This window comes from Rhea americana, unplaced genomic scaffold (genome assembly GCF_003343005.1).
Source record: "Rhea americana isolate MKP2758 unplaced genomic scaffold, rheAme1 scaffold_44, whole genome shotgun sequence".
In the NCBI taxonomy this organism is placed as follows: Eukaryota; Metazoa; Chordata; class Aves; order Rheiformes; family Rheidae; genus Rhea; species Rhea americana.
In genome coordinates, this window is record NW_028186579.1 from 5897373 (window position 1) to 5911462 (window position 14090).

Below are 14090 nucleotides of genomic sequence, written 5' to 3' on the forward strand. Positions count from 1 at the left end.
ATTAGAAAAAGCAAAAGTGGATATGAAGATCCACACTCAATTCAAAACCTCAGAAATAAAGTATAATTTTGTGAAGGAAAGAAATATGAAAGGATGTTTTTTTTCCTAAATGTCATTTTCATTGGAAGCCAATGTTTCTTTGTGAATATTTCGTTTGCATAGGAGAAAAAAGATGATACTTTTGCATTCAAATATGCCAATAGAAAATACRACAAGAAATTTATATACTGCAGTCACATCCACAATAAGTTTCAAATGTTTTCATATAAATAATATTTGACTTATCTTTAACAAAACTTAAGAATTTAAGGGAAAGAACAGTGTACTTGTTCTGTGTTGCACTTTTAGCCATTCTTGCTTTTCTTTGCATACCCAACTACCTTCCTTATAACGCACACTCACTTGAATTTAATTTTAAAATTAATACATTGAATAGCTTTAAAATAACCTGGTAAATCAGCCTTTCTGGTACAAAACAACCCAACTTACGCTACACTTCTAAATTTTTGTTCTTTACAGAGGAAAACACTCTCACCACCACCAACACAGAGTTGAGAGGGTAAGCTCGGAATCAGAATTATATTCTCAAGAATTCCAAAGATTTTGTAACACTACAGAAGATACTCACAGTATGCCTCCTTATATCTGAATTATCTTATTATGTGAAGCTTAACAGTTACAGTTGTAGTGTGATTACCTACTGAAATCAATGAAAACTCAGAAGAGCGATGCAAATTGAGGGACTAAGAGTGATTAATGAGACAAGAATAATGGTCTTTAAATATTTCAACAGATTTTAATAAAAATCGTATTATTCAAACCTAAGAAAAAAAATTCCATGGCTTAGAAGGTATAACACGTTTGTACTTGGCAAATCATTTAAGAGAAGCTACTGTGTAATATAAAGCTGGCTACAGATTAGAACATAATTCAAACACAGTATTCAAACTCCATTTCAAACATTAAGCTGTTTCTGCACTAGCAGCCTTCAATTACTGACTGTTCTTCTACCTTTCAGGATAATATATTCACATTTTTCCCCCTACATCAATGAATTCCCTATTATGTGTCATAATTCAGTGAGAAGCACTCTAGGCAACATAACTGGCAGACATGATAAAAAATAAATTCGTATTTTATTACAGATTCCAAGATTTATGTCAAAAGTCTCAGMCAAAAAGAAAAGGGGGGGAGACATTGCTGGCTTAAAGAAAACAAATCAAAATTCTGCTAATAGGTTAATGAATTTGCAGTAGCCAGAGCATAATTATTTCAACCACAACAGAGTAGTTCCAGCTCTATCTGAATTTATGCTGTTGCAACATGAGATGGCATTCATACAGCCATAGTGTCAGAAGACAGGGAGTTAAAGGCAACAAGAGTAAAAGATCCATGCTACAGTGCAACAGCCTGCTACAGTGCACTCTCTAACACAGTCCAAACTGGAGTTTGAGTCAAATCATTCTCCTGCTGTCAACAAGAACTAGCAGGAAAAAAACGCATTTCTTCTTCTGTGTCTACTCATCCAGACTAAACACCAACCTCTTACTACAGACAATTAACCTGCTAGTTCAAGTAGCAGAAGTCTGCATAACAAGTCTAAGGATTTTATCAACGCATGGACCATCAGTAAGGATCTGCTGTTTTAAAAATTCAGGCAATTTCATACAAAAAAAAATATGTTAAAGAATATTAAAACTGCTAAGACAAGAGGATTTTAGAAAGGTCAAAATAAAGGYAGACTGTGAAACTCTGATTCTGCTATCTTTTGTGCATGTTTCTTCGAATAGTCTATGTGCATGCAAATACACCCATGTTTTCCTTGAGACAACCGATTCATTCAGCACTCAGGGTAAACAATGCTCTGGCAATCAATTCTGTAGCAATTTACCATGATTTACCCACAGTACATCCAATTTCCTTAGAGAATGTGGAAGATCCTTAGTAAATATGAGATAGGGAATTACAATAAAAAAAGAATATGCTGTCATGCATGATGCAGTAAAATGTTACTYTTCAGAAATAAAGTAGAATYTATYACAGGGTTCCTACATGAYAACAGATATGTACAAAAAACATATWCCACTTTCCAGTCTACAAGTCATATAAYTTCCTCAGAGGCAGAAAAGTGCAAGATACAGCCCTGTGACTGAAACAATTGCACATACTGTGCAYGCACAACATGTCTGAGAAATTCTTGAACAATTTAAAGTTGTYTCTGGAAAATAYGGYAACTTGGGATTCTAGTAGGAGMTTACACCACAGTTCATGTCAGTCATCTTCAGCCTCCTTTTTTCACAGGGCTTCTCAGAAGCAAATCGGGAGCATGCTRCAATCCAGGTAAATTGTTGCTGCATGTACCATCATTGCTGGAGAACCCTTGGCTGCCCCTCTTACATCTGTGACTGGAAATGTGGCCATAGAGGTCAGAAGGCCCTGATGAAAGACAGCAGCTGGGAGAAGGATGCTACCATGTATACAGGAGCAGCCACAAAACATACAGAGGCTTTTGAGAAAGAAAGTTGCAAGGAGTAGATCAATACTCAGCTAGCAGTCTACATAAGGTGAGGAGACCACAGGATACATAGCTTAGATTACAACCAAGCATTTCAGTTAGGTAGTAGTAGTGTATGCCTTTATTTTCATGATCCTTAGATCAAGACATCTTATTTGGAGAAATATTGTAGATTCACGCTTGCAATTRTGATCTAACAGCAGCTGAAGACTTAAAACACAAAGATGAAGCAGAGGTCATGAAATCTACACTGACATTTTCATTTCAACAAATTAGCTGCTAAACACTAAGTACCTATTCTTCTCCTTTTCAAGTATTTAAGAGTAAACAGCTGAGTAAGGAGCCAGTCATGTCATTTAGCAGTAGAAAGGAAAGATGAATGTTGGCAACATCAGCTGACTTGAACCTTGTCAGAAACAAGAATTTGGACACTTTATTGTGACATTTATGACAGACAGAGTGAATGCAAATTTATCCCTGGCTTCTCTGAATACAGTAATATTGATCTTATGATGGGCTTCCATAATAACTGCTTGAAACTGTGACTCTCTGCTGTGAAAGACACGTTATTGTCAATACTCAGAAGATAAGCAGTCAGTCAGATTATTCCATGTCGGTAGTTTTTTGTCACAAGTTTTCCTCTTCCAAGCAAAGAAGGGAATACACTTTTACAACTTACAGCAATACTCTAATGCATTCTTTGTTATTATGGWCTACAGTTCTACTTTCTTGTAAAAACTACCTGAAGCATCTTTTCAAATTAGTGCTTATTGTAAACAACGAAGCAAAGTAATCATTGAAACCCTTCAGTCTGTGTCATCACTAATTGCTTTCACTCTGTTAAAAAATATTATCACATTTAGTTCTACTATCAAGACCACTGGTACAATTTGACAGTTCATGCCGTGGTGGGGACACATGACATACATAGCACAAAATCCACAAATTCACGTAAGAAGAGTTTATGGGGAAATATGCCTTGGGTATGAGCAAGAGTTTGCTGCCTAGCATATGTCTAAAACCCCAGAATATCTGTGTTGTATTCAATCTTCAACACCACCACAAATCCTGCAAGGTCCTCCAGAGTGATAGATACATATTTAGTATCTAGTAAAATGGCACGCAAAGCAACACAATGAGCAATACTACCTTTCCAAAACCTGACCATATCAGATTTAGATAATGTGGACTTTCAGTATCTTGAAGAGGATAAGACAGAAAGTCAAAATAGTTACTAAGAACATTTCAATAATTCATACTTGCTCACAAATACTGTCAGTTTAGACATTCATTTTACCTTGAGAAGGTATGTAGGAATATTGCTGAAATCTACAGGCAACTTCAAGAGGAAGCGAGCTGAGAATTCACCAGTCTGTGGAGAAAACGTCAGACTAATGAGACCTAGTGTCTAGAACAGAATCACAAATTGAATTTCTCAATGAGATTACTGAGGATGGAAAAAAAACACTTTACAATTTCATAGACATTCTATGAGAAAAGACTTGCAAAAAATAAATGCACACATCACTGCCAGTAAGTCAACAGTAAAAAGTTGTCAAAGGGCAACAACGTGCTTGACAAGAACAGAATAAACTTTGTTATGTCCTATATATAGATCCATCTTGTCTGTACTCATTTCCGGTTAAAGGTCTAGTGAGATCTGCAAACAGTCTGAAAGCCAAGACAAGAAAAAAATTTATAGCAACATATCTATGAAATAGAGGAATCTTCACAAACACAGTAGATATATGTAAGAGGAGAAATTTCAGTTGAGTAAGGTATGAATGGACATGAAATATCCTTTGATATACAGAAGAAAGTATCGAACTAGAAGGTTCAGAAGCTTTTCAGAATTATGTGACTCTTAACACCTACTCAACTGAAAACTTGCCAAGTGTCCCCTATGCATAGCTGTTTTTTTATGCATAAAGTGTATGCAAAGGAAATGGAAAGGATTTCCTTTCTGTTTTGTATACTTCCTTAAAACCAGACTTTGTCCACCTGGTTACGAAGCAATTGAGTTCATTCTTTTTGAATAAATGTTTGCCTGATTTCCACCACATTAAGGATATTTTAGAAAAAAAATTATTTTGTAATTCAATAAAGTAGCTATACAGCAGCTATATTTGTCTTTTTGAATGATCAGTACAAAAAGCATTAAAGTAGAAAAATTTAATACCTCTTGAAACAAAGTAACAAACTCCTTTCAGTTTTTAACATTGTCCTAAATTTGCATACACATACAACCTAGTTACTTGAAGACATACAATTTTTTAAAATATAGTAATTYTAAGAGTCACTAAAGACAAATTAAAGCTATGTGAATATTCAGTATTCATTCTGCCAATTTAACACGTATGTACTACTTCAATATTCCCTGAACAGTTATCTGTAGCTAACTTTCATTTTAACATTTTAAATGTTTTGTGAAGCCAGACAAAGCAAGAAAAATACTGTAAACAAGAAACGTACAATATACAAATTTAAACAAGTGCACATGCCTCTACGGTGAGTATTTGTATTACAATTCTCATTATAATAGTGAATGTAAACAGTATACTAGGTATAAACAGAATAATCTCTATTACGTATACATTTGTACCTTGTGGTAAGCAAAAGCCCGTGAAATATCTGAAGTAATAAGAATATCCTTTCTATAAGATGTAGCAACAACACACTGAAGAGAAGCAGGGGATCTTGACAGTAGAGAAGAGCAGAAAGTGCACTTTTAAATAGCTTTATTCACCCTGCCTTTGAAGATATTTACAAACGTCTGCATCTCAAATTCAACCAAAAGCTGAAACTGCTGGTCAAAGCTTATAGTTCATGCAGATATCGGAAGGAAGCCTTCTGGGTCAYTGCTTTACTACCTTTAGCGGATGCTATCATGAGAAGATTGCATACCTATAAAGACAGCTTATCAAAGGCTATAACAGCTTCTCAAGAAGAACGCAGTCAGCCAAGCTCTTTTAGCACCTGCGCTGATATTGAAAATATTAGAAATACACTGCCATACGCCTTCGCAAAGCTTGTCAGTATGTTTGTCTCTCCTCTCAACTAGTTGTGCTAATCCACAGATCGCTCTGAGCCCAACATAAGACAAAACATGGAAGTTGTCACTGGTGATACAGTATCAGACCACAAACCTCCATAATGAGAGACAACACTGTTTGCTACACATATTGATCGAGAAAGGAACTGGCTGAACAGAACGCTGAAGGAAACTAGCAGGCAGCTGCACAAGCCTCACTTGGAAAGTATTTAAGGTCAAAGGGATGCTGTAGAGTGGTGACTGGCTTTTGAAATGAGATGGTAAGATGCTGTGCTGGATAAATGAGGAATATAAATCACTGTTTGATGGATGCATTTTCTTCTGCAGTATTGCTACGCAATAAAACTGAGAACTAGGTATCACAGAACTAGATACCTTTATTTAGTTTATGCCTAAATTAAACAAGCATTTAACCCAAGCAACTAAATATATACAGGGAAACATGCTATGCTAGGCAGATGTAGCATTACTAATATCGATGCCAATTTGTTCCTTGGTCTATGCATCAGGTATGAACTAGAGATAACTTACTCCACCTTCCAGTCACCAACCAAGAAAAAATAAGACCTTGAATGCAATCAAAAACCTGCCACTTGTATAACATTACCAGTTATATCATCTGCCAGAAGGGTTTGTGTGATTTTATGCTGTGATGCCTTCAGTTGCTAGTTTGCTCAGAAGTGCCCTTACAATTTGTCCCTGACAATCACACAACAGATACAATTGCACACAGAAACACTAAAAACCAAAAGTGAGCACCCTTCCTAATGACCCTGAAAMCCTTCCAAATGACACTTATATTGGGGCTAAATACCAACTTGTTGATGTTCTACTGCACACACATGCTGTGAAATGACTTTCTGTGTGTGCGCAACACCAAGACTGCCTTGATGACAGCCACAGTACTCAATTTTTACTCAGACTGAAATGGATTGTATAGACAGTGCTACCTCTCTGGATTTGTCTCASAGACAAGTTGTCCTACAGATTTGCCAAAAAAATCCAGAGAAATATTTCTGGTAAAATACCAAGTCTGACGAACTTTGGATGGCCACTGAACAAATGGCCTCTGAACAAAACAACAGCTTCTCTCAGATGTGGATGTAAATAAAGACTTGCCGCCTAGATTTTACATCATTAAATCTAGATTATTTTACAACACATTACTTCTAAACATTTTCYGAACCTATAGGGAGCAGTCCCTGTCCATGGTGCTCAACTAACAAAAAGCCAGATTATCTGAATCAGATGGAGGTCCTGGTCAAAGCACTGAGAGATCAGATTCAGGTAGTTAATGGCCATTTGTATCCGCTTGTACCTGTCAACATGAAGCTACCGGACTAAATAAAGATTTGTGTATTCTGATCTTGGATATTACCTTCAGGACTTCGAAGTTGGTGCAATGACATACAAGGAAATTTATTTCATTTTGAGATGCTGCACTGAACTAAAGCCTTTTCTGGAGTTCTGTTTCATTTTGAAATCAACTCATGCACTTAAAATGACTGCTTTCATAATAACACTGTGCAAGGTTTACTCATAGATGACTGTTTCAGGTCTACTGAGCCACTATTGATCCCTGAGAGATGGTAACAGTTATTTTACTTTGTTTTGATAACACAAATTTCAGTAACTTCTAGACATAAGAGGTAAGGTGCAGTTACCTCTTAGTTTTCAGATAAACATTTCTACTGTGCTGACTGTCAAGATTAAAAAGACAGTTGGCAACAACAGGAAGGAAAACCACATGTTTTTAGGCAACTCATACACAATGCTCTGTCACTTAGGTACCAGGTTCACTGAATCTACAGTTGGTCCAAATGTGACCTTCTCAGTCTTGACAGAGAATGTAAACTTTAAAAGCAAAACACACAGTAGCAAAGCCTCATACAGCTTTGCAATGATTAAAAGGATTTTCCTCAAAACATACTCAAAATTTATTTTATTAGGATATTTTTAATTAAGATAATATTTGCAACATACACGGACAAACTTTACTCAGCCATCAAAGACTGATGAAAGACTCCAAAGGCTTGAGTACATATGGCTTTTCCATAAAGAGGATAAAAAAACCCCTACTTTTCTACAGTCTTGACTACAATTTGGCAGCTGCTAAAAATGATGATAAAATCTGAGTACGGTACAGAAGGCCTTCTGCATTTCAATAAAACTTTCTGACGATATTTACAGATGTGGCGAACTGTTTATGGTGCCAGCTACAGAGAATAACACTCAAGAACAAATTAATGTCTGTGAAATATACTGACTTATAAAAATAAAACAGCAATCTGAAATTCTCTGATAAAGAAAATTTTACTTGGCTCAAAATAAAAATCTGCCTAGATGACAAGAAAAACAGAGGAATATATATATATATTGCTAGTTGCACAGTGAAAGTATTTGTGTCACCTATAACTTAAGAATGATGAAAGTGATATAAAGCTGAATTCTAGGCCCTGGCAACAGGAACACTAAAGTTTCATAGATTTTTTTCAGACTGCATACATTTCAGAAGACACTGCTTCTAAAGGGCAGTACATGTTGAGAGTATGTTGCTGCTGAAAGTAAGAAGGGGATGTGTTCAACATAAGCACAACTATACATTTCCTGATATTTCTTACTCTGAACTTCCCATGATAAATATATTACTAATGGCAAAAAGCTATGCTGCCTCTTGAATCTTAAGCTAACTCAGACTTCCACTTAACATTGTACTTTGCCCTGTAAACAGAGTTCAGAATTTTCAACAGTTTATCAGTTCAACTATAAATAAGATGAACTAAAATCAGGTTGAAAAACAGTGCTTACCTGGAAATCAGGTTCAAGTAAGGCGGCAGAACAAAAGCAATGGATAAAACAGGGAGTAYAGAAAGTGAGCTGGAATATTCTCCGTTGGAAATATAAAGCATGAATGTACATACAGCATACAAAGAACTCACTTTTCCAAGGCAACAGCAATACTTACACAAATGAAAAGATCAGTAAAAGCATTTTAGCAGAAATATTCTTAATAGCTTACCCAGTTGTTTTTTTTGCCAGCATAGATTTCCATGTTTTCTCCATACTGGGGCTCTTCAAGTAAAGTCTGATAYTCAAACATGAGACGAGAGCTCTCACGTAATCGGCTGCATTGAAATTGGTGATACTGCTGGACAAGCTCTTTCACAACAAGCAGGAGGCATTCGGGGTTTGAAGGATTCCAAGAAGCTAAATTCTGTTGAATTAGAAAAGAACAGAGGCCAAACTCATTTACAGCAATAAAAAATAAGCACTCTTTCTACCATACCGATGCCAGTAAGTATGCATATGTGCAGAAGCTAGATGACAAATCTAAAACATAATATTAAATGAAGAAGTTATTTAACACTTTGGAAGGAAACCGGGTCAAACAGCATGCAAGGCTCTTAATGTGAAGTAAGTGCCTGTACAGTGAGCTACCATGAAACACATACCAGGGCCACTGCTTCACTGGAGTTAACCTGACCCTTTCCCTTAATACAAGTGCAACCCGTGCACAAAATCTCTTCAATTTGTCTGGCACAAGTTTTGGTTACAAGCTTGCCATTATATCAAGAGACAAAGAGTACAGTAACACRAAGCAAAATACTGATACAACTGAAGGTAACTGTGTCAGTAACACAGCAGCAGTATTATCTTTCAGTGTGACTACTTAAACGTTGGCATAGATGAGTCTTCCACGCAAAAATAAAAGTTTTATTTGGGGAGATTTTCTATGCTATAAACCATTGCTAATATGATGAATTCCTGCCTCTAGTTGATCTTACTTAGAATGAGTCTACATTAAGGCCAGGACACAAGATAATTCTGATGCAAAAGCTGAAAGACAACTTCAAACTGTTGAAAAGCCCATGTGCTTTGTGCCCAGGTCCTCAATAGGTTTTGTTGAAATAAACACATTAACACAATCAAATGGCTTTTGGTCAGCTTTGGGTCAACATCTATCTATGCATCATTCCCTTCCATGAATCAGATGAAAAAATATATTTATCAGTCAATCATAAAAAAGGAAGTAAGTGGGGGGAAAAGAGTTTTGGAAGGTGTTCTTATTCTTCAGAAACACAGACTTTATTTTTGCTTTCTTAAGAGTGTTGGTTGAATGCTTAAAGGAATAGTTACCCCTAGAGTATACATTTGAAAAAGACCAGTCATTTATAGGCCACAGATTCATCTGAAACTGAGGGGCTCAGCTCAAGAAACGCAATAGGACATAACTCCAGTCATAATTTGCTTTGTTTCATAGGTATCACTGAACAGATCAGTGAACAGTTAAAGGATTAAACTATTTCCGTATTCCGAGATTCTCGGAGACACCAGTCCAGTGCGGCTCAGATGCTCCTTCAGCTTMTCCCTACAGAGGCTAACACACTGCTCTGTCACACATTTGACTCCGGCTTGAAGTAAAAATCCTCTATATTGGTTCCTAGACAGTAAGAACACCTGTAAAATTAGAACATTACATTGGCATATCTCAGAAAGTGAATTATATTACAGAGGAGTTGGAGAAGGCCTGAGACAGAATGAGGTTCATGTAAGGTCATAAAATACATACTACAGAGACATTGAAAGTTTCTGTCTTACATCTGCAACTGACAAATATTTCCTCCTAACCTGAATCCACTTAAGTTTATCCTATTCTACAAAATACTAGAGAAGAATTGTTACGTTGAGAGCATCTTCTAGGAAAAGCACTTTTTATCATGCAGTCTGAAACCAGACTGTGTATAACCTCAAACTTCCTGTTCCCAAGCTCCCGCTCAAATAAAGCATTTCCAGAAAGCCAGAGGATGTAACATGCCCGTATGTATTGATGTCAGCCAGACAAGYGGGAATAACCTCTCCTCCTAATGACACTGGCGGCAATGACACAATAGAAGTGTTCTGTCAAAGGAAATGACCAACTGTATTTTAATAACTAACCTAAACGCAACTGTACCTTTTGGTTTGAAACAACATTATACCAGAGAACAAAAGAAGAGCTAGAGAAAACCCACTGTCACTTGTGTAGCGTGGAGCTGCAATACGGCAGTTGCTCTCTTCAAAGAGCTCCAGAGCACTGCATCCAAACAGCCTTTATGCTGCACTGCTCGTCAGCCACAGCATTTAAAATGAATTACTTGACTCTATGTTTCTAATTAAAAAATTTTAATTCAGTAACTAAAAATTTTAAAAGAAAACAAGGTGWATACTATTTTATTAAAAAAAWAATAATAAAAAAAACAAACAAGCTCCCCCGCCTCCAGCACATCACCTGGAGAATAATCCAACCACTCAGCTAGCACATGCATCTGTTGCAATGGAGTCTCACTGATAAAAATAAATAAATAAATAAATAAATAAATCTAATAGCTACATGAATCTTCTGTAACACAAGTTCTTCTTTAAACTTCCACTAATTTCTGACTTTAGAATCATATTTTTATTGCAGCATTTGTTACGTGGCAATTGGCCAATATATTTCTAGCCATTTCAATAAATTTTCAAAAGTGCAAAAGTGCTGTTCTTTTCACAAGATCTAACTTTTAGAGTTAACAAAACACTTCTGAATACACTGACTTGTTTCTATATGAAATYTCTTTCTCCTTATCTTTAACTGCTGCTTATTTGCCAAAAGCACTAGACTTGATCATTTGAAAATATTAACTTTTCAATCATTTTATTGCCATACAATTTCAATATTGTATAAAAATTCAGGCTATGCTGTTTTTTGATTCAAATGGTTTGTTTCAAAAGGCTTTGTTTCTTCAATCTTCCTTCTTTTATTTTTGAAATCAACAATGTATGCAACTAMCTCTAACGTAAATAGCATTAAAACCTAACTGAAGCAGAATTTGATGTCCAGCAGTTTGATACTTTGTACAACTGTAATATTCCAGTGATCCTTCTGAAAATGTACAATTTGTCACTTCAGTCAATTAGAGTACTGTCCTTGCAACAATCAGCTAAATTCTTTCTTTAGAGATAAAAAGATGTTCTAAATAATATTTTGTTTAGCAATGAAGAACTATATACCTTATTATACAATATATTATTATACATTGGAAATTGTTTTCACGAGTAAAATCTTAAACTAAAGGCTTTGAAGAAAAAAAGAACACACACATACACACCACATATCCGTCTGTGTATTTTATTTTCTGATGGTTTGTCTGAAGCCTGTGGTATTCTAACACTGGCCAATACAGTTTTTGTACGAAACAGTATTTTAAAATATTTAAAACATTAAAAGAATGAAACCAGCTTCCCGTGTTTCTGTGCTCTGTGGCTGCATGTTTTGCCACAAAACTCAGATCTTTCATAAGAATTGTGCTCTAAATACAAGTGCAAAATCATGAGCTTTAGTTGTTACTGCTTCAGAAGAAATTCTGAAAACATGAAGACAAAACACACTCTTTTTCTAYAGCCAGATTGTTGAACCCTGATAGGTAAGAAAGACTCAACTAAAGACATATCCAGCAAATATGCATAGCAAAAGACATGTTGCTTTCCGTAGCTTCTCTTATACCGAAATCTCCTTCTACTTCTCTTACTAGGACCTTGCACATTGTCTCCGACAAAATGTGCATGTTCACATCTTTTTACCAAAATCTCATGCATGCTGAAAAGAGAGAAAGATATCTTTCAAACAAAAATCGCTCTAAAATTGGTATATAACAAATTTTACAGCAAAGTAAAGCAGGAACACTAGCTTGGGAACTGGCAGTATCTTAAGTTAATATATCACTCAATAAGTCTTTTCTAATTTGAAATGAGATTTCTGTATACTTTCCACAGAGTTAAAATCAGAATTTACAGAACAATCAGTACTATGTTTAAAATAAAGAAATCCAAACCTGAATCTAATTTCTTGATCTGTTTGTCAAGAGATATCTTTAAGTTAACTCTGCAGTGCAAACTAAATTATTCAAAAGTTAGCCAGATAACTGCAAGTAGTCCAGTGTAAAACAATAAAAAAGTATGATCCAACTCAAATTGTGAGTTCACCACTAGTTCTGCATTCATTCACGTCTCATATGAAGGCTGAGATGCACTTCTCAGAATGGTTACAACTACTTTTAATACTATTATCATTCTTTTCAGTATATTGTGGAAGGACTTTCTTCTTTGCTGAGCACAGAGAGGCTCAGTTAAAAAGATTCACTTCTGACTGGGCACAGCTAACACTTCTGTACATGCTCTCCACTGCAATAAGCAGCACCACAAACTCCATGCTCTAATTCTTAAGTTAAATCCTGAACTTTTGGTGGCTAGGATACATTAAGCAACTTGTGTAATTTGCATTTTCTAAAAAGCAGGTCAATTTMTACCTTATCTTGAGCAATTATTTTAGCAGAAGGTTGATGGCATGAGAAGGCAACTATGTATTTTCTTATAGTGACAGAAGCCTGTTAATAGTCAGTCATCTGTGATGACCGGCTAATCCTAATTTTTTTGAATTAGTGAATGACTTCAAAACAGTGGGACTACACTGGATCTATAGTAATGGAGTTAGAACTTCAGTAAGACAGAAATCCAGATTTCCACCAGATTCCAGAAATGTAGGTGCTCACATCAAATAGCTACTGCCATAAAGAAGCTGGCCACTCCAACTACTTACCTATCTGTGACTATTTTAGTTCACCATATGCAAGTTGAATATTTTGTTGTGACAGAAGCTTACCCTGGAATTGTTGATTTTATTGATTAGTGAAWTGAGTTTCAAGAACAGGTCTTCAATTTTTTTTAGACTTTAGAGTAACTACTTTCATTACCTTTGCTCTCCACCTAACACCATAAGGCAATCAGAAGATGGCTACATGATAAATAAGTAGTTTGATAGAGAAAGATTTTTGGATCATCAGACTAGTCCACAATGTTGAGAAAATTACAATAAGCATAAAGAGGCGGAGTAAAGATAATATAAGACCACCTGTAGAGAATGCAATTTAAACCATTTTACAGTGATTCATTTAAATGAATAGCAATGACACCAATTGGATTCCAAAAAGAGAGAAAATTTGCAGCAAGACAATATCAAACTCAATGGGAATTTTTAAAGGTGAGGCAAGTGATAAAAACCCCTAAGCAGCTTCTCAGTACTTCTGGCCTTACAGAGTAACCATAATATTCAATTTTTGGCAAAGAAATCATATTTATGTTTTGTTCTGGAACATGTTGTGCTTTGCAGTCTTTCCCTTATACTTCCAAAAAACTAACCAAGACCCTATGCAAACTACTCAATGTCAGTGATTACCTACTCCCCTCGTTTTCAGAACATAAAGAACCTTGTGTTCCATAAGCAGCTAATTCATAGCCTCCATAACAGCATATTGCTTATTTCATAACTTCAGGCAATGTCTGCAGCAAACCATAATGCTACACTATCAGAAGGAAAATAAGATCATAATTTCTAATTGATCTGAACTTGTTTTTCTTTGAAATGTGTTTAAATATCCAGGTTGCCAGAATATCTTCCAGGAATGTGATTTTAAAGAAGACAGATTGTAACTGTTTTTCCTGGCTATA

At 35.7% G+C, this 14090-nt stretch overlaps 1 protein-coding gene across 1 annotated transcript in view; it reads right to left on the bottom strand.

The window, feature by feature from the left end:
• Positions 1 to 14090, bottom strand: part of BABAM2 (BRISC and BRCA1 A complex member 2) — a 174038-nt gene that overhangs the window by 118516 nt on the left and 41432 nt on the right. Inside the window, exons 4-5 of the mRNA XM_085315893.1 lie at positions 8587 to 8781; positions 3813 to 3887 (exon numbers count right to left, since the gene is read on the bottom strand). Of these exons, the coding sequence (XP_085172019.1) occupies positions 3813 to 3887; positions 8587 to 8781 (270 nt within the window). The remainder of the gene's footprint in view (positions 1 to 3812; positions 3888 to 8586; positions 8782 to 14090) is intronic.